Source organism: Columba livia, chromosome 1, assembly GCF_036013475.1.
Source record: "Columba livia isolate bColLiv1 breed racing homer chromosome 1, bColLiv1.pat.W.v2, whole genome shotgun sequence".
Taxonomy (NCBI): domain Eukaryota; kingdom Metazoa; phylum Chordata; class Aves; order Columbiformes; family Columbidae; genus Columba; species Columba livia.
In genome coordinates this window covers 129,077,864-129,099,604 of record NC_088602.1, presented here as the reverse complement: position 1 = coordinate 129,099,604, position 21,741 = coordinate 129,077,864, and the positions used below count along the sequence as shown (strand labels likewise).

The 21,741-nt window shown below is 39.5% G+C and overlaps 1 protein-coding gene across 6 annotated transcripts in view; it reads left to right on the top strand.

Annotated features, from left to right (window-relative positions):
* The window catches only part of LOC102096618 (ephrin type-B receptor 5), a 74,576-nt gene that overhangs the window by 42,244 nt on the left and 10,591 nt on the right, over window positions 1-21,741 (top strand). For 5 of the 6 annotated variants that reach the window (XM_021292718.2, XM_065028877.1, XM_005506313.3 and 2 more), the window contains 7 exons: window positions 8,129-8,284; window positions 10,375-10,713; window positions 17,498-17,622; window positions 18,755-18,917; window positions 19,748-19,862; window positions 21,343-21,398; window positions 21,498-21,617. In XM_021292718.2, coding sequence (XP_021148393.1) covers window positions 8,129-8,284; window positions 10,375-10,713; window positions 17,498-17,622; window positions 18,755-18,917; window positions 19,748-19,862; window positions 21,343-21,398; window positions 21,498-21,617 — 1,074 coding nt within the window. The remainder of the gene's footprint in view (window positions 1-8,128; window positions 8,285-10,374; window positions 10,714-17,497; window positions 17,623-18,754; window positions 18,918-19,747; window positions 19,863-21,342; window positions 21,399-21,497; window positions 21,618-21,741) is intronic. The other variant, XM_021292716.2, reaches the window with a different exon arrangement.

Below are 21,741 nucleotides of genomic sequence, written 5' to 3'. Positions count from 1 at the left end.
GCAGTGTAGATATAACCGAGGTCACGCAGCTGGCATACTGGCTGGTACGAAGTAGGAGGCTCTGGGAAACTTCTCAGTTACAATGAGCTGCACATAGGCCTGGGATATTTTGCTCTTTTGTTTTCCCATTTCATTCCAGCCATAATACACTTTATATGCAATTTCAAGTAGCTCAGCAATAGTCACATTCCTTAGCTTCATTTACCTTTTACAATTTAGAGTATAAACCAGTATAATAAACATAAATCCATTATTCTATTTTCCTAGATCCAAATCAGTTCACATTCCAGCAACCTTTAAATACAACTTCATAACTTCATACAATACCCCAAGTTCACATCTATCATAGTATTTTAACAATTTAAATGCTTTTCTAACAATATAAGCGATTACTTTAATGTGTAAGGATGCATCCAAAGGGGGAGCAAGGTGGAATTTTAGCAGTGGAACCGGTTCCCATTTTGTAATTATCTCCCACAAACAAGATTCTTTTGGTACCGAATATGAATATACAAACTAAAATACTGAGCTCAGATACGAAAACCATATACCAAGTTCAAATAAGCAGATGGATCACACTTACACCAATTTAAGACAATAACTCAATTTTTTGCATTGCACCTTGAACCGCTTACTGCTCAGCCAGGTGGAGATACCTCTGGGTCTCCCTGACAAAATGGGTCAGTGCGCGCTGGAGGCCCATTTGGCATCCGCCCCCTCCCCGCAGCAAGCTGGACTGGACAAGGCCTTTTTTTTTTTTTTTTTTTTTTGAGTGTCTCATCTGGTGTGCTACAACTGTTATTCTAAAACCATGATTCTTCACTTGATGTGCATACAAAAAGGCCAAATTTAGTGCACCGAGATGAGAGACAGCCTGTCACAGAGTTGCGCAAGTCTGGATATTGGAATAAAGCTAGTACTCTAGGAAAAAATATAACAGCTACTACACATAAAATCTTAACATCACATTCACGCAGTAAGGAACTAAATTACTCATGATCTTTTGTACTATCACAAAACGCACCTTTTGAGTCAACCGATTCTCATGATTTAACAGTCTGTGAACTTACTGTACCATATAACAAAGACCTACCAAAATTGCAACATGCTTAAACAGATACCCACAAAGAAAACAGGCTAATAAGGAAAACATTGTGCAGACTTCGGCAAGTTTACTGTGACCTGCGTGTTATCAGTTAACTCTCTCTCAGCTGTCTGAAATGATTTAATGATCTCTTGTAGGGATTTATTTTGTCTTACTCTTCTCGCCCTAAAAACAACATTAATTGCAATAAGGTGTTATACTTCAAGATTCTATTCCCCGGACACCTTTCCCAATCATTTAACTTATACAGCAGCCACCATTAATTACAATATTTTACAAGATCTTCTTTCCTCATATTTCCAAGTGCTTCCCTATGTTTTGAAACACCTCCCAATACCGATTTTTTATGAACACGACTGAAAACAGTAATTTCTGACCCCACGGAAAAGCACAGGGCTGCTTGCAGCGTGAGTGGGAAAAGTGGAGAGAAAGTTTTACGGTGCACTTATACCACAAAGAAACAATTCTAACAACAACCAGTAAAACAATTAACTCACATTCCTGACAAGCTGCTTGACTTTCAGAGAGGCAATAAACAGCAGCACATAATATGCACTGTAAAACTCGCAAATAACATGTTGATAGCAAACTTTAGCATTCTCTACTGCTATTTTCAACACCAGTGCTTCCTTAACTTCTAAGTTTTATACCCTGAGTCCCCAGGAGCACCGCCTTTCCCGTCATGATTATCATGACCACATTGCCGACTGTCAGATTCACTTGCTGTTAGCTGATCTAATCTGTCACACAGTTCTGTTGTCCAGTTCTATTTTCAGTGACTTCTTCTGTTCTCTCGTGGAAGTTAGAGGGTTAAAATGCATCAGGCTGCAACGCTGCAAAAATTCCGGCAGCAGCAGACCGTTCAAGCTTCCATGTAGTTACTAATAATTTAGCTTGTGTATCTCCATTGCTGACTTTATCCCATAATTTCTGCTCTATACTGTCCCAAAGTTCAAGTTTTGAGTCACTAATGCTCGTAACAGTCTTTTCAGGTTTTAATTGCTTCACTGTAGTATTTATCAGTTTCCAGATGGTTACAAGGCCGAGAATATATCTTTTGCGGTGACTAATTGCCTTCCACAACACAGTTCCCATCTTTTTCCAAGTCTCTATTTGAAAAACTTCTGACAGGTCAGCAGGATACCTATTGCCTCTGCACCAAGTTAATAGTCTTTTAAGGTTCTTCGCTGATAACGCAGATATGCCCGTTTCGATCGGCGGAGCGGAAGGCTCCATTTTGCCGAGTTTGTGTGAAGCTACCGCGGCTAAATTCTTTTTCACTTTATGACGCTTAATATTATTAATTACTTCCCTCCACGGTTTCATCAGTTTCTTAGCTGTTTTATCCTCGTCTACGACCACATCCCACAACACATCCCCCAATTTCCTCCACTCTCCTTCATCAAACAATAAATCAGGATCCTGAAAACACCCCTTAGTTTTCCCCGTTGCTACTAGACCAGCTAGCTGTTTAACGCAACTATAATCAACCCCCCGCTTTTCTAAAAAGCTTTGTAATAAATCTAGGGCTACTTCTAAATCCATTTCTCTGTTATTCACCATTTTAATCCGTTTCTCCGTTATTCATCACTTTTAATCCGTTTCTCCGTTATTTATCACTTTTAATCCGTTTCTCTGTTATTTATCACTTTTAATCCGTTTCTCTGTTATCTATTTCTCCGTTATTCATCATTTTTAATCTATTTCTCCGTTATTCTCCATTATAGTACGGTACCTCTTGCTAAATTAAGAGACCTCTTGCAGCCCTTGTTTCCTGTAGCCCAGCACTGGCGAACTTCAGTCGGTTCAGGCTTCGGAGTCGACACACCGCAGCACAGTGTTCGGTCGCTCTTGCCCGCCGGTCGCTGCTCTCCCGGCGCCTTTTGCTTCTATCCGTCGCTTCGGATCCCCGGTTCGGGCGCCAATTGCAGAGAAAAGTCCCATCAGAGTTCCAGACCCGAGCGGACGGAGGAAGAAATGCAGCCGACTCAATATGAGTGATAAAGCATACTTCAACTTTATTGCCCGAGATAGCGTGCATTTATACCAAATACCATAATTATGCATACCTGTCTCTATCTAATAGGCTAAGCACATTTACTTACTCCACCTACTTGGGTTTAGCTAGCTATGCTCATCCCGCATTCTTCTGACTCTTATCTCTTCAAGGATATCCTGACCCTGCCTTAGTTAGTACTTTTCCGTTCCCCCCTTTCCCACGGCCTAATAGACAAGCTAACTAAGGCCTACTTATGTCAACTAAAATGGGCTCTGCTCGTACAGTTGCTTGGTGGACTCATGTCTGTGCTCCTTGAGCCAATCCCCGACAGTCTGATCTGTTCTCCTGAACTCCAGGGCTGAGAGTTTTCTTTTTACCCTGCTCACTCCTCTCAGGATCTTGAACTCCACTATCTCATGGTCACTGCAGGCAAGGTTGCCGTCAGCTTTCACATTGCCAATGAGCCCTCCCTAGTTTGTGAGGATGAGGTCCATCAGGGCACCTCCCTCATTGCCTCCTGTATTGCTTGGGTCATGAGGTAGTCGCTAGTGCTTTCCAGGAGCTTCCTGGATTGCTTATGCCCCACTGTCTTGCCCTTCCAGCAGATATTAGGGTGGTTGAAGTCCCCCTTGAGTATCAGTGCCTCCAAACACGAGGCTGTTTCCAGCTGTCAGCTCTCAACTCTGTTCAGTTTTTCACATGTAAGCATCCAAGGCCATCTGAGACACCCTGGTATAGCCAAGACATCTACTCAGGACTTGCAGAAATTACACAGGAACAGCAGAAGACCCAGCACCTAATGGAGTGCTGGGTGGCTGAAAACTGATGGCACATATTAATAATGCCATCTGGATAATGGAGAGAACGGAAACCAGGAGCAACTGAATTTTTCCTTGGGTCTTTGCTTTAGTGTGAGCTGAATTGCTCATTAGGTTTCACTGATTGGATTGACTGGCAGTGGAACTGAGCAGCTAGTCATGGATATCTGTGCAGAATATGGACTGAATGTCACATACCAGAGATGTTCATGGGCTACTGAGAATACCACTTGACTGTGCTCTGCGTAAGTGGAGATTGACATGTACTGTTATACTAGTCTGCTCTCTTGATTTTTTCTTACACAGAGCCTTAAGATTCTTTCTCTCTGTCATGTGGTAACTTAACTTTTGTTTGTTTGTTTGTTTGTTTGTTTTTAATAGAAAACAAATTACCCATCACAGCCTGTGTTTTGTACTTGAGTCATCTTGTAAAAATGACACATCTTTATAGAGACTTTAACTCACTGTTTGTATCCCACTTTCATCTATTTCTTTGGGTCACTGAGGAATATGTTAGCCAAAATGGCATAAATTCCACCTCTTCTCCCAAAAGGGAGGAAGCATGTGAGGACAGAGAAGTATTACTGAAATTTGTTTTCTTGCTGCAGTAGAATTTTATTTGTCCAGTTTACTCAGATGTAGTGTAGTGCTTATAAATGAGCCTATGTGCCTGCTTTACATTCTGCTTATGTTAAATATGGGATAAGGCATTCAGTCTGCTACTTTGCTCTCAATGGCAAAATCTCTTCAGAAACAGGCCCGGTTCCTTCATAAATGTGATTAGGTGCCTTTTTTTTTTTTTTTTTTTTAAATTAATGTCTGCTGCTTGTGTTGGAAGTCTTTCTCAGAAGCCTGTTGCTTCAGTTGGTGGAAACGTTGTTCTTATTTAAACCCATAATTTGCTGTAGAGTCACCTGTTTTCATGCTGACAGTGCTCTTCAGCATAAACAAACAGTTTTTCATTCACTGACTTTTGCTGTTCTGGGATTACATTCAAGAACAGATGCTGCCTCAACGAGTTAGAAGGAGAATAGATAACAAGAAACCACCTAAGTGTGACAGCACAAAAAGCATAGCACATTGGGCAGTGCTATGGGAGTCAGCAGTAACCTGCCTTTGCAAGTGGTGCAAGCATATAAAGGAAAGCAAGGTGCATTGATGAAGAAATTAGATTTTGTGAGGCAAATATGGGAAAATAGCTGTATGCATTTGTTAAGATTACCTTTTCCAAATCATTGTCTCTATAGTACTGTACGACATTTGTGGTATAAGTAAATAACATCCTTATCCATTAGCAGATGCCATGTCCCTATACAAGGGTTTGCATTTTTGTTCTGTTGCGTGGTTGGTTGGTTTCTACAAGCAGCTGTTGACTGCATCTGGTCACTTGGAGTGACTGTCCACAGCACTAATTAAATCTTGCATAGCCTTTTATGCAATACATTTGCTCTGCCTTGCATAAACTGGCTTTCTTTACTGACGTAGTAGTGCTGCTGGGATGTTCATTCCATTACGTAAAACCTACAACCTTGCACTTTTGCTTAATACCTTTGTCGAGCTCATCAGCAGTGTGCGAACCCTGCACACTTCATCCCTGTATCCCCAGGCTCAACATCAAGTTGCCGTTAGACTTCAAATCACCATGTAAAATTAAAGGTTTATTTTTAACTCAATCATGTTTATTTTAAAATAAATGTTATTTACTAAATTTCAGACTTCCTTCTTCATTCACAGTTTTGTTTAGCTTTCCGTATGATCTGCAGTTTAGCTAGAAATTAATATACCTGAATTCTCTTAGCACTGCCCTTGCAGGGTAAATATGGTTTTGTACTGCAGAGCTAAAGTGTGTATCCTCTACAGATTTCCTTTTAGCATCACACAGACTTCAGGCATTATCATTATCTGTTCATTTTCACTATTATGACTAGAAGCAGTCATTGTTCCATTTCATGTCAGACTCTAGTACTGGATTAAAAAAAATAACTATTCTCCAGAGTCTACCTTGAGAAGTGGAATGAATGTGGCATTAATTCTAAGCCTTGCCAAAAGCTTGAGAAGTGGTTTGATGTGAGAAAAAAACGCATGAGATAAAAAGACTTGTAAGAAAATAAAAACGGTCACATGCAGTTCAACATTCTCAAATTTGAAATAAAGGAAGATCCCTGAAAGTGATAAGTTTTGGTTGAATGACTATGCAGTGAGGTGGATGAAAACTTCACATTCATAATACTCATAGTTTCAGTACAGATACATTTGTCAAGAAATGTGAAAACTATATTCTACATCAGCAATTGTTAGCAGAGCCTTAAACTGAAAGGGACATAATTCATAAAGTGAACAAAAGCTTACTTTTTTGGCCATAGCAACAAAGGGACAGATCTTTCCATATGAGAATAATTTGATTTTCTGATGTATAAAGACCTGAAGGCAAAAGCAGTTGCTCTTTTCTTACCATCATGCATCATATGCAAATTTACAAACTCTTCTTCATTCCTTTCCATATGGCAATGTATCACATGCTGGATGTTGTAATTTTCTCAGTGCTGGGAAGAATCAGTATTCTCCTATCTAATAGCTATCATTCAGAGTTACTGAAGTCCCTTTTGTGGTGTGACCTGTTGGAGGACTTGCCATTCTTAGCACAGCACATGTGGAGGTTACTCTGCAGCCAAGACACCTTCTGACAGAGAAGATGAATGAATATAACAAGTGTAGAGCTTGATGAGACTCTTCAGAAGTTATTGGTTATTATGTCTGGACTATAGCTGTAATCTTTTCAGCTTTGTTAAGATTTGCTTCCCTGCAGTCCCATAGTCCCATCAAAAATTCTACAATGGGCTTTGAAAACCCAAAGCAAAGAGAATTGAACACGTCTGAGAAGAGGGTTAGATAAGCAAGTGACTGTTTTTCTGGAGTTGTTGATTTGCTAAGAAAGATGCATCAGTGTCCACTCAGCACCCATATGGGTTAGAAACATTTCCAAATACTTGTTATTGGAGGTGAAAGTCTGTAAGCACAGTAAGTAGCAGCCAAATGGGCTAATTCTGCAGGTTCTGGTGTGGTATTCCATTTTGAATATTCATTAGATACCCTAATTTCATGTTAGCACCCATGTACAATATTCTTCTCTTACACATTTTCTTTTTTTAGGTAACTTTTTGCTATTCAATCCTTTGAATTTTTCTGCTTATGGTAATCACTAGGACAGTTCGAGTGTGTCACATGTGTCTTTTGTAATCAAATGCTCATCTAGGGTCTATCTGAAACTTTCCCATTACCTGTAAATGCATTTTATTGTGAAGTTAACTAACTGAATGTCACTCCACAAATGAACTTTCACCTCAGCTTGTTAGTCCATAAAATCTAAGAGAGCTATTTATTTGGAAAATCAGGTTTAGAAAACTTACATAAAAATTGTAAAAGATTTATCATAGAACTTCAGTGGAAGATCCAAGCACCTTCTGTTCAGTAATGCAGCATAGCTGCGTAGCTTGCCAAACCTAGAATGTGCTATTCTCCCATATTGTTAATAAGTTATTATGTTTTCATTTTCTTTCACTTTGGGATGGATTTCTGTCCTTCTTTCAGTTTTTTGCATAGACAGGTTCCTATGCATTTGCAGATTAAATTTGACCAAATTAGGAGGCTTTTGTCCATTATTGGTAAGCTTTCCAATTTATGGGAGAACAGTAGGACTGTCAATCTGTGTGCCTGCTCCTAATTTTGATGCAAAATCAGCTATGGTAGCTTATATTACTTGAAGCAATGAAACTGTTGAAGGCAGCATAAAAAATCCATTTTTGTGGCTGTGTTGGGTGGGAAGAAGGAGGTGTGGGGAATACCTGTAACTGTTACGGCTCTTTCCAGACAGATCATGTGACTATGCTCTTTGGCTTCTCCAATACCCAGGCTCTTTAAGTGAGTAATGAGAAGACAATTATTTCAGGTGGCCAAAGCTGTCTCTGGACTGGTCCTCTTTCATCTGCCAGTCAATCAATTAAAAACCCCTTGTATGGAATAAAATAAGCTTTTTGAAATGATACCTTTAACAGTACATGCTCCATAAAGCAACAAAAACAGTAGTAGCTTCTCTATTTAACAATTTCTCCCTACAGAAGCATGAGTTAAACGTAAATAAGTTTGCATTGTTTCTGGAATGTGAATTAATGAGTTTCCTACTTTTGCCTCTCATTTTTCTCCTTTCAGCCTGTCCCCTTGGTTTCTTTAAAGTGTCTGTGGGACATGACCCCTGCCTTCCATGCCCTGCCCACAGCCATGCTCCACTCCCAGGTTCCCGTGAATGTGTGTGTCAGAACCGCTACTATCGATCTCCTATGGATAATTCTGATGCTCCCTGCACTGGTAAGTATTTGGATGGAGTGTTTGAAAACAAGAAGGGCAATTAATGAGAGAGAGTGTGCCTGAATAATTCAGGGGAGTTGCAATTCACCTCTTTTCATGATCTTTGAAATAACCCAAAATTTCCTTTTGCTCCTCCAGTTGACTACAGGGTATACCCATTCACTGAATGCAGATGAGAATGTTCCCACATGCTTTTTACAATACTGATACATTGGTGAAACTGTGTTTTGAGAATACTGAAGTGTTGCAATGCTAGATGCTCAGAAATGAAAAAAGGTCTAATTTTAGATGACTCATGCAACCTTAAATAAATCCATTGCATGTATGCATAAGGTACACTTTTAATGAGAGAATAATAGACTAATTTCTCATGAAATGCTAAGCTCATTTCATACAAGGGATAAATATTGTTCTTTGAAAGAGTTAACCAATATTTTCTTTATCACTGAAAGTGTGAAGAACATATTTACAGCACAGAATTCAAACTCTGCAAATCTGTTTATGGGAGAATAATGGTTTCATTGGCTTCCCTGTGGTTCTCATCCTTTATGACTTTTCACAATCATTGATTATGAATATTAATAGGTCAAGAAACAATAATTAGATGCAGAAAATGAAATAAGGTTAATGTTAGGACTCAAAAATATGGTTTAAATGATATATCACATGTCGCCCTTGAACTTTGTGGAAGTGACAGGGAAAAAAAATGTCCTAAAGTATCCTGCAAACACTTTATGGCTCTGAAATTAAACACTCAAAAATCAGGAAATATCGTTGTGGCTTTTTCTGTAATCCTTTGCTTCCTATACTGCACAGAATCCATCTTCAACAGCATCAAGCAGTCTTTATGCCGCAGGGATTATTTTTCCCAAGCAGTTGTCTTTACATTGACTGTAATAAGACTCCTCAGGGAGAACTAACTATACTATACCACAATGCAAATACTGGGTGGCTCAGTTAAGATCACAAAACAAAATTTAATTCTGACATTTCCTGATGTACAAATGCTTCATCTTGTCAATAATACATTTTTTTAAACAGTCTTCTGTGTGTAATTGTCCAACATAATTTATTTTTAACAGCATTGGAAATGTGACGCCCCAAGGAAATATAGCTATTGAAAATACTCAAATGCTCCACCAGGGACCTAAATTTGCAGCTGGAGAGATTTCCTACAGAGACCTCATCCACTTGTACTAGTAGAGTTGTCATAATTTGCATTTATCAGCATTAGAGAAAAGGTTTTGCCCATAGTTTTCTTCAACATTTCTTGACTATAGATTATTAGGATTCTTGGATTTCATTACAGCCTTTGGAGGGAAATGTTCTGTAAATCATGTTTTCCTTGTCATTTCCTGTCCCTGAGCTCAGCCTCTCTGTCCCTGCCATTCCAGTCTTGCTTTGTGTCTATGCCCAGGTTTAGCAGTGCAACACTGCTGCTTATTTTTACCTGTCTGAGCTTTTTACTTTCTAGCTCCAGTGTCTTGTCCCATTCTCATAACCATGCCATCTTCTCACCATGTGCATTTTCCTTCTTGTCTTCACTGTCTCTGTGCCAGAAGGGGAAGTTTTTCAGCTGTCAGAGTTCACTCCTGATGCCATTCAGAAATCTGATAGCAGGAATAAGCATGGGGAAATGGGGTGTTCTGTTTGCATAACAGATGGCATAGGCTAACTGAAGGCTGAGAAAGTTCAGAGATACTAAGTGCCAAAGCAAAGAATTAGAGGTCTCAGTAGAGACAAATCCTTACTAAGCTTGTGCAAAATTTAAAATTTCAAAGGCTTAGAGTTGCCCTAAACACTGACTGTTCTTTTAGGGAAATTAAAAGTCACCCTTGAAACAAAGACCCTTCTTGTTAATTGTGTTTCTCTAAAATATTATAGTATAGTTACTCCTTCATGTCTCTAAGTATGATGTAGGAAAGAATGTTTTTATTAACCTTATTCAGGGAAACAACTAGAGAAGAGTAAGAATGAGAAGACAAACAACTTATTCTTCTGTTCTGTTCCCCATGCTTGATCTCTTTATCTTCTCCTCCACATCTCTGCTATTCTTTCACGGGATTCTGATCTTTCATTCTGTCTTCTAGGTATCCCCTCTGCTCCTCGTGACCTTAGCTATGAAATTGTTGGCTCCAATGTGCTCCTGACTTGGCGGCTCCCCAAGGATCTGGGTGGCCGCAAGGATATTTTTTTCAATGTCATCTGCAAAGTGTGCCCAGCAGGATCCTCAGGGCCATGTGTGCGCTGTGGGGACAGAGTACAATTTGAACCACGCCAAGTGGGCCTGACAGAAAGTCGTGTGCAGGTCTCCAACCTCTTGGCCCGTGTGCACTACACCTTTGAGATCCAGGCTGTCAACTTGGTGACTGAACTGAGTCCAGAAGCACCCCACTATGCCACCATCAATGTTAGCACCAGCCAGACAGGTGAGGAGACCCCTGCATCTGTGTCCCAAAATTTCGACTTCTGTCTCTCATTTGATTTGTTTTTATCTTTTGAATCCTGAAGCTTTGTTTTCTTGTGTGCTGTGCCTTTTTTATCTTGCCCTGCTTCATGGTGCAAGACAGGACATGCAATCTGGGTTTGATGGGGATTTTGTGAGCTTGCCACAGCAGCTCTTAGAGAGCATGTCTTCGTTTCCTCTTCACCTTCTCTTTCTCCTAGTCTTCTCGATTTCATCTTTCCTAGCACTTTTTACCTTCTCAATTTTCTTTTTGTCTTTCTGTGTTTTGAGATACTCTGTTTTTCCATCCATTCTTGTCTCTATATAACACCTTCCATTTTCCTTGTCTCAGTTCATACTCAAGTGCACTATAACAAGTAGTATGGAGTGTTTCATCAAATCTCTCCACTCTTTCATTGCTGCACATCAAAGTAAGGAACGTGAAAATTGAGAGACATATAGGCATTGTGGGAAAGTGGGGGGGAAGATTGGGTTGACAAAAGATCTGCCACAGTGTATTGTCACCCTGCAATCAAGCCTTGACAGTGTGTTGGATGTCTCTCTTTAAGGCGCCTCTCTTGTTCGCTGAAACTGTTTCAGGGGAGGACAATTTTCTTAAAAAGCAGTGTGTACTGAATGGCTTCTTTTTGTGTTTTTTTTTTTTCTTGCTCTTCCTCAAGATCATTAGGAGTAAGCTTGAGATGAGCTGCCCTCGATTCGTAGTGACAGCTTATACTAACAAGGCCCTGCTTCCTCCATCACGTGGCCTATCTTGTCCACACCCGCTGACTTCAATGCCTTCAGCAACTTTTCACTTTAACATGGCTTATTGTTGTTGGTGGTGTTATTATAACTATTATTATTTTTTTACTATTATTATTATTCTACAAGCAGAGATGGACATTTCAGAATCTTATGTTCTGAAGGAGACAAGGACAGGACAGTAAGGCATAAAGGGTATAAAAAAAGCAAACTGGAGAAAGATAAGCTTTCAGAATAAATGGCCATAGCAAAAAAATTTCCCTTCATTGAATTAAAGGTGACCAAAGAAAGACCTTCCAGCCCTTGCAGTTTCTGAATATTCTGCTTATTCATACATCAGTCAGAGTTCTCTCACTTCTTCCAGATACCAATCCAAAAAATCCTCTTCCCCACCCTCTGTCCCTCTGTTGGAGATATCTTAGGCAATATTCTGTGCTGGAACAGTTACACTTTTCTTCTTCTTTCTCCTCTGCTACTTCTTTGCTCTTCATCTTTGCTTCCAAAACACTGTTCATCTAAGAGCTGGCTTACTCCTAACAGTCTGCTAGCCCTGTGATAGGATCCTTTGCTTACACAATTACATTTTTCTGTGGTAGCCTGATTATGATGTTCCTACTCTTTAGTGACTATGTGTTTGAAGACAGAATAAGAAGGGCTGGCACTGAAAAGCTTCCTTTAATATAGTAAGATTTAACCTTCTGTAGCAAAAAGCATCTGAAACCTGTTTGGATAGTAATAATAAAACCTGTTTGGGTGGTAATAGTATGACACGCAAATAAGATACGCAAATTACCAGAAGGAAAAACTGTCTGGACAAGAGAGAAGGGAGTTGCTCTCAACTCAGGTTTGAAGTGCTGAGGCTGAGTACTTAGAGAAGTGTCAAAATATATGGAAAGATGTTGGGAGGCTGTTGCAGATGGCATGAACTGCATGAGAAAAGGCTATTATGTAATTGTAGTGGCATTCTGCTTCTTCACAGATGGGAAACTGACACAAAGAAAGCAAGGAACTTAAAATCCAGTCATATTATTAAAAAAAATCTGACTAAAATTTTAATCATTATTTTAACATCTTCAAGTGTACTCATCAGGTAAACAAATAATCTCAGGTGTCAGGACAGAAGTCAGGTTTTCATTTAAAGGATTGTGAAGTCTTTCTCTGTGCATAGCTGTAACTCTTTTTCCATTTTTTCCCCCTGCACCTTCCATTGAACCATGTAGTAATGTCTGTTGCCAGTGACATGCTACTGAACTTATTAATTCAGGCAGTTGTTACATTCGTGGAAAGAAGAGGAAGGGATAAAGACAGTAGAGACTCAAATGTGACCTAGGTTGCCTTGTACCTGTGAAAAGATATGTAGTAGCCTTCTGCATCAGCTGGATTCAGAGCAGTGGGACCTGGCAAAACCAAAAATCTGTAGAACTGCAGAAATGAAAGCTAGACAATCTGAGGCATGTGTAAGAGGCTGCAGACCTGACAGAAAATTGTCACGTGAAATGGTGTAAGAAGAGGAAAATAATTAAATGCCAAGTTTGATTATGAGATTATTAAAGGAAATGGATGAGTTGCTTGAAGATGTTGCCTTTTCCGAAGAGAGACAAAAGAGTCCAGTAGACTTATTTGCCAAGACCAGGGACACATGCAAGCCATTTTCTTGATCAAAACCACGAAAGGAATACAGAGAGCTGTCAAAAGTTACATACTACTTTGTTTAGCCAGGTTAAAACAAACAGGTGAAGCAAGTGGAGTGTGAGCTCTGTGTTCATTGTCCTCTGAACGAACTATTTAAACTAATTAAACTAATGAACATTCATTTTCAAAGTAACAACTGTTTGTTTATTTATGATCTAATTGCCAACACAGAGCACTTGGCAAAGGCCCCTAAGAATTTAGCTATATTGTTTACTTCTTACCTACAAAACACAAAAATACTCTTAAGGTTTAATTTTTCCCTTAGTGACATTTGTCAACTCTGCCATCATTAGCTGATTTGCCCAGTTATGACTGGGATTTAATGAAAATTTCTATGGTCACTTCACAAAAAAAAAAAAAAAAAATCCACTTTCTCTCTTTACTATGTCCTGTGTCTGCAGCATGAACAGAGAATTAAATGTGCTTATTTTCACATGCCAGGTTTCAGCAACTGGTTAAACAAATACTGAAACTTTTTGAGCAAGTAGAAATAGGAGGTGCATAGTAAAACATGGCATCTTGTGGCATAAAAGATTTTTTCCTGTTTATTAGGCATGAGTGGAAACCATACACAAAAAGTAGTAATAACAGAGGTAAGGGAAGTGAAAGTAACTAACAAGTTTGCTTTTCTAAAGCACTCTTCATCCACAGGAAGTACAAGGTTATAACAGAAGACAACACAGGATATGTTTAAAGGTTTTTCAGGTATTTAGAGAAAGGGTTAGAACTAAACTGAAGTCTGTGGAAAAGACACAGGACATTTTCAAAATAAAGATATTAAATGCTAAAGAAGGGAATTTACATACTGCATTCAGACTAATCTTCCTTGAAGATGATATGTGGGAAGATGTGTGCAACAAAGCTAGGGTCTAGAGGCATAGATGAATTTGATCAAACCGTGTGAAATATGATGGGAGAGACACTGGTTGCTTTCAGAAGCATATGGAGTAAGACAGAATGGGAAAAAAGTCCAAAAATAACTAGAAAGAAAACACAGGCACTGGCAGGGTTTCATTTGAATCCAAATTAAGTGATAACCTCTGAGCCAGCTGTCTGAATTCCTGTTGTAGTCCACGGATGTCTAGTCAGTACTGCTCAGTGAATTGACTGAACCATCTGGTCAGAATCAGAAAATGGCTTAACTCATAAGAGACCTCCGGAGGACATCTCTAATACCCCTGCTGAAGCAGGATCACCTCAAGGAGGCTGCCCAGGACTATGTCCAGACCACTTTTTAATATCCCCAAGGAGGGAGACTCAACAATCCCTCTCGATAACCTGCTCCAGTGCTAAGTCACCATCATGGTAAAAAGTGTTTCCTTGTGTTCAGAGGGAACCTCCTGTGTTTCAGTTTGTGCCCATTGCCTCTGGGCCTGTCACTGGGCATCACTGAAAAGAGCCTGGCTTTGGCTTCTTTACATCCTTCCTTGAAGTATTTGTGCATATTCATGAGATCCTTGGAAACCTTCTCTTCTTCAGGCTGAATAGTCCCAGGTTTCTCAGGCTCTCTTCCTCTCACCTGAGACACCCTGGCATAGCCAAAACATCTACTCAGGAGTGCAGAAATGGCATAGGAACAGTAGAAGACCCCGCACCTACTGAAATGCTGGGTAGTTCAAAACCGATAGCACATATTAACATCAGAATGGATATGTTTTAACTAAAACACGAGTCAAACTTTGCTAATTGACTTCGAGTATTTCTTCTAGGTAGGGGAGATATTGTAGATTGGGAAGAAATGAGAAGGCTGGGAAGAATAACTGTTGGAGGTGGGAAGGAAAGGAATGAAAAGAGGTGAGGGGGCAGGAATTGAGGGGAGATTGAACTCTGATCATTATGCAAAATTTTCATTCAATAGTAGAAGGAAGAAGGCTCTTCCCTGGCAGTGTAACTGTGTACTTAGGTTTGCACCTTTGCCTGTGTGTACTTTAAAGTTAAATTTTTCACAACACTAAAATGTCATGGAATCTGCCTCGATCAAATGTTAACTGACCAGTTATCCCATTGTCCTCACATTATCATTTGAATTCAGTGTTCTTCATTTTTGTCTTAATTGCTACATATGGTCTTAATTGCTGCTGCCTTCTATCCTTGTCACAATATTGTCATTCGCAGGTGTAGTAGTTGTACAATCTTGTTTGAAAGAGAAGCAGTTGTAAGAGATGAAAGAATAAGGATGAGTGAAAACATTTTATTGTTTATACTCTTATATTTTTGTTTTATTTATATTTTTAACTGGTTCCCACTTGCCTGAGCTATTTGACACCCATTTCATTTGTGTCTTTTAGCATAACTGTATGTTATTATTAAAAACAGTCTTTCTCTTTTTGACAATTATGAGGGAAGAAAATGCTATTCCACAGTTTTTGATGATTTGTCTATGCTTTATTCCTCATATTGAGGAATTTTATGTCTGTGGTGTAAAACCAGTGGAGTTGGATGGCAGCTTTTCATTGGCGTGCTTTTTCTGGAAAATTTTAATGTTGCTGAAAATGTTACTTCCATTAGGAAAATGAGGGTTCCCTAGCTGCCTACCTGGAGGTTTCTTGGCAACATGACTTTTTGCTTGCAGAGGGAAAGCAAAACTTGAGAAGAGCTTTGTGGACAGATACCTGTCAGACTGAAAGATCCTCTTTCAATTATCCTGAAATTTTTACTTGGAAATCTCTTCCTAAGGAGAAACTCGTATTCTTTTTGCTTTTGCATGAACCTGGAGAGTGTACGTGTATGTATAAATTCATGGATGTTTTTTGAATAAGTGGATTTTAATTCTCCAGAAAGCTACATGTGCACATGGCTTTAACAACCATTCATCTCCCTTTCTGATCTGAGGACATTTTTTGGAAGAACTAACCACTTCAGGAAAGGGTCTGATATTAAATAGGTGTTTTGTACTTCTTCTGTCTTCAGAACATGTGAATGGTGCCTCTAGGAGAACAAAAAGAAGAAAAAACTACCCCACATAGTAGCTTGGATTGTTTCTCATTGTAATCTAATTTTAATTCAGTGATCAGTGTTTGAAATCATTAATTATATTATCTTCAAGATAAAATTTTGTTTCCTTCCTATTGATTTAGTGAGTTTCAGCTTAGAGAGAAGTAATTGCAATTACACAAGTCTCAAAGTCTTTAACTGACCTTCAAGCTTTTAGAATAGCCAATAGAAAGATTTCTAGGATTGGTACACACAAGTTTGTACTTGCTTTCTTGTTTAGATTTATGATTCCAAAGCCCTTTTTTATGTTTGATATCCACATCCTGCTTTGTGTACGAAGTCAAGTGTATATTTTCCCACAGTAATTAATATCTGACCTAGACTGTAAGCACTTAATATCATAATGGAATCAAGAAAGCTAACAGATCCATCTGGGTTGTACACCAGGCTGACCTGTTCAGAAAAAAACCCAGAAACTTAGCAAGCTATTTAAGAACAGACAGAAAAACTGTGTGTGAAGCTTCCACACTTACACAATTAACAGGGACCTTTAAGTGATGGTTCCAAGCAGCAGTGCTGGTTAGAAGCCCATTCAGGCTGGGCTTTTGTGGTTCAAAGGCCCAAACAGGGACTGGAAGTCTCAAATATAGTGGTAGTTTTGACATTTGAGCAACAGTCCTGACAGGGTTTGGCCTGAGATTCGGGAGCTAATCTGAACACAAGGCTGCATATCAGGCTATGAAAATGAGTTACTTTCGTTCTCTATGATCGACATCTAAACTCGGACCATTGAACTGAAGAATGCTTCACAGTCTGTTCCTTAATGCATCAGTGTCCTTATCTGCCTCCATCTTCTGGTTTGCAACAGTGATCCAGTAGTGAAAGGCCTCCGTTGCTCTGATAGCCCATACTTGATTTTTTTCCCAAAGTAAAGAATTACTAACTGGGGGAGAAGCAGAAGAGAGGTAGTGTGCTCTTCTCTTGCTCTGACCACTATTACATTGTTTGTACAAGCATGATGCTAAGAAGAAGGCAGTGGCACTGTACACCTTGTCATCTTATATGCAAAAATTGCAGCTTTGAAGGTCAGAATGATGTTTCACTACAATATATATAATTTCGTAGTTCCTGTGCGTGATCAGTTGGATGTGGATTTCTTCATTTTCTTTCTGTCCAAGTTGTCAGTGACTGTATCTCACAGTAGAGTTGAATTGTGCCTGGATTTCTTCTGATTATTTTATAAAGTATTTCAAAAATGCAAATTAATGGCAATTAAAGGAAGACCTGACATAAGTTATTAACTCATCATATGAATATTAATTTATCTTTGTTGTTAAGCCTATCCCTTCGCAATCTCTCCTTCCTCTCTTTTATTCTAGTCCCCTCTGCTGTCCCTATGATGCATCAGGTGAGTCGTACTACCAGTAGCATCACACTGTCATGGCCTCAGCCAGACCAGCCCAATGGGATCATCCTGGATTACCAACTACGCTACTTTGACAAGGTGAGCAGAAAGTGATGTAGTGCTGGTCGTTGTATAGCTGTTATGCAAAAAAGAACAGGGAAATATTCTGTCTGGAGGTGCAGCCCTGGATCGGGATTGATAACATGGAGAAGAATGCTTCGATTATGAGGGAAGAATAAGCTGTAGCGAAACCAGAAGTTCATAATATATGCTTCATCTAACATCAGTCCATCTGCATTTTCTAACTTGGAACCATGTAGGGACAATGCAAATAAAAAAAGTGAAGACACTTGTAGCTAAGCTAAAAAGTTGTGGCTAACAATCTTGCTAGGTTGTTTAGTACCAGCTGACACAGTGGAAGGAGCTGAAGTTTCAAATGTATATATTGGAATTTGACTCACTGCAACATTCTATAACGTTTTTATGGAGGGAACTCCTGTGTCCATATTTATGCCTGAACAGACATCTCTAAGACATTTTGGGAGGACAAATGGACTCTTTCCTTCACTAAGTGGCAGGTATCAGTTACCTGTTTATGTGCTGGATTTACAGGATGGTAAATATTAAGTTGATCTCTATTCACATCTTTCATGACTTCTAATGCAACTGATTTGACAAGAAGAGGCATTTAGGGCTATTGAGACAAGCTCCTATTCCATATTCTTGATCTTTCGCATAACTGTTTTTGCAGGATTGTGCAGGGCTACTTTTTTTCTATAAGCAAAGAGGCCTGCTATGTGTAATAACATGTCTAGCAGCTTCCTGGATACAGCATTACCTGTGTTCTTGCTCTGGATTGTCCTAGAAGAATATATGAGATTGTAGGAGAGAGCTTGTAGAAGGGAAAATTTCATGACAGGCTAGGGCTTTTTTATGGATATGCTTAGCAAGGAGCCACAGGACAAGGTACTTTTATCTCTCAGTTCTGTTTAAATCAAGGCTGAGGGCCTTTGACAGAGCTTTGTGGGAGGCCCAGGCCTAAGGTTATGAAGAGAAGCAGTGAAGAACAGTGAGTAGTATGCAAGGAAGTCAGGTCTGGAATAGCAGTTGGGAGGCTCTGTAATGAATTTAAATAATATTAGGCTGACATGGAAATTAGCATTCCGAGTTGAGGAGAGACAGCATTGTGGGCAAAAGTCTCACATTCCTTTTTGGTCACTGACATTCACAGGCAGAAGATGAGGATAATTCATTCATCTTGACTAGTGAAACCAACATGGCCACTATATCAAATCTGAGCCCAGGCAAGATCTATGCCTTCCAAGTACGAGCTAGAACAGCTGTGGGCTATGGTGCATACAGTGGAAAGATGTATTTCCAGACTTTAATGGGAGGTAAGTGCTACCATTTTGTATTCAGATCTGCACATAACCATCTTTCACTTGTGTATGCTCCTGAGTGTATTAGCTTATCCTCTGGAGGGCTACTACCAGACACTCCTACTCAAATTGCATTTCTGTATAATTTGCATATGCGGATTTGTTCACTCAAAGATGCTGTCAGAGTGTATTGTTTATAGTACCACTGTATTCCCCGGTCCTACTTCTTGTTGCCTCTGCACCTCTGACCAGCCAGAGCAGAGTGTGTCAGCAGAATTATCTTTAGGAGGGTGTTATAGTACATAGCACTATACACTGCTGTGGTTTGGTCTCCAGCTGTCACAGCATATCTTATGGCTGAATGCTCTGTAAAAGTCTAAAGACAGGTGGTACATGGGACATATACCCAGAAGCTTGTCTTCCAGCAGTATTACCATCCATTCATGCAAAGACCAGCATATTACCTTGTGATACTCTTTGGTCTGCATCAAAGCTACTCATGTCATCTATAAGTTAAATTAATAGGGAACAATGGAATCAAAGCCCTGGTGTAGAGCTAGCCTATACTTAAGTGGCTAGTCAGGTGTCAGTAGACCAGGAAAGGAAAAGTGGATTCTGAGGGAGCACTGGCTTTTCAGAAGTACGAAGGCACTGGAAAAGCACAGTGACTGAGGGGGTGAAGGGATAACCAAGTCAAGCATTTGTTGAACTGTCAGGACAAGGCTGGGAAGCAAAGGGCTGGTAGGGATGGAATTGTGGGTAAGAACTAGTGGAGTAGAAGGGAAACTCTAACAGTTCCTGTCCTCTGCATTTGTGTTTGTGTATGCATGTGTCTTCCTTGCTAGGGGAGCGCTCGGACATGGTGCAGGACCGACTGCCGCTAATCGTGGGCTCAGCACTCGGTGGTCTAGCCTTCTTGGTAATTGCTGCCATTTCCACCCTTGCCATCATCTTCAAGAGGTGAATTCCTTGACCTGCTCATGTGCACTGCAGACACTGGAACTTTCTTACCCCTGCTACATAACCCCATGCCAAGGGAAACAGCCTGATCTACATTTATCCAGCCGTGCTTGAGGTGTCATTTCCTAATTAAGGAAAAATTCTGCCCCATTACTGCTATCTGAGGAGCATCTCCTTTGGTAAACTACTCATGAATGTAGAACTGACTTTCAGATACAACAACAGAGATAGAGCTCTTAGATACAGGCCCCCAGTAAAGCTGATTTCTTTCCACAACAGAGCAGATTTTGAAGGTAGAACTCTGTTTTTGCAATCTTAGCAGTATTTAAAGAGATAAGCCTGAATAAAAGAGTAATACACAATGTATTATTCTGTTGTCATTCTGTTAGAATGTCGTTCTGTTAGAATTGTCATTCTGTTAGAATGACAGTTATGTCAATAAAGAAAAGTAACTTTTCATGATAGTGTCTTCAGAAGCTGATTGAATCAGTAGCTAGAAGGTCTTGTGCTAAAACAGCAAAGCATTTAAGTTGACTCATCCATACATACAGCAGGGATGACACAGGATACCACAGAGTTTGATTTACAATCTGGCCTAATTAACATGATCTAGAAAAGACTGAAACTAGCATGAATTTTACATTTTGGGGAAAAATATTAACACTGTTGGGAGCAAAGTGACTTGAAAATAGAAGGTATGTTTAGAGCAAACCAGTAATAGGATGAAACTTATAAAACAACAAGATCATGTGGGGAAAAAAAATGCCTGAATCACACACAGTTAAGACTATGAAATCTAAGAAACACCTATGCTAAGATGTATACTTACTGAAAGTTAAATGCATTTGTGCAATAAATATTACAATAAGAAGTACCATACCTTTTTTGTTCTGCACATGCAAAGATGACATCATGGGACAGATTTCTGTCCATCTGGCTCTGTGTGGCTGGCTTTGAGTACCATACTTATGAAAATAGTAAAAGTAAATGCTGTTAAGAGACCAGGAAGAAAAATAGAGAAGAATTAATCCTTGGGGAAAATGTATACAAATTAGGCATTAGAGTAAATGGCTCTGAGAATGTTTTTGAAAAACTTAAAAAGGCATCACGGAAGATGCTTTTGATTAGTATGGAAAAATAATAACCTGTTATAATTAAATGACATTAAAATGCAAATTTAGCCTGAATAGCAAGATAACTTCCAACACAGGAAAGGTAAACCGCAATATTTTTTCTCAGGCTGGTACTGGAGGCCCTATAATTTGTCATATCTAAAGTGGGGATGCAAACAATGCTGTAAAAACTAGCACATTGAAAACAAGCATGCACTAGTTTTCAAGAGATATGAGCAGGATCTTAATACCCATCTTCTGTCCCTAAATTGAAGGGTATTCTGAGTCTTGCATTGAGAAGGCTATCTCAACATCCTATGAGGGACTCCTGTATGTATTTTGTCTTTCCTTTCCTTTATGTCCTGCAGTAAAAGGCAAGAGACTCCATACACAGATCGCCTGCAACAGTATATTAGTGCACGAGGTAAGTGTTCTTGAGCAACTGATGGCAAGGTCCTCATGAACACCCATGTCTCTCAGGGTTTGATTCTGGTAATGTTTTGGGCTGTCTCCTCCACTGCAGGACTTGGAGTGAAGTATTACATTGATCCTTCAACCTATGAAGATCCCAATGAAGCTATTCGAGAATTTGCCAAAGAGATTGATGTGTCCTTCATCAAGATTGAGGAGGTCATTGGATCAGGTAGTGTGAGAATCTGCAGATTTTGAAGTGTCTTCTTGTTTACCTTGAGACCTGGCTCACCGCTGGCCTGAGGTGGAACCAATCATGGTATATTAAGTGTCTCAGGAAACTTACCTTCATTTTT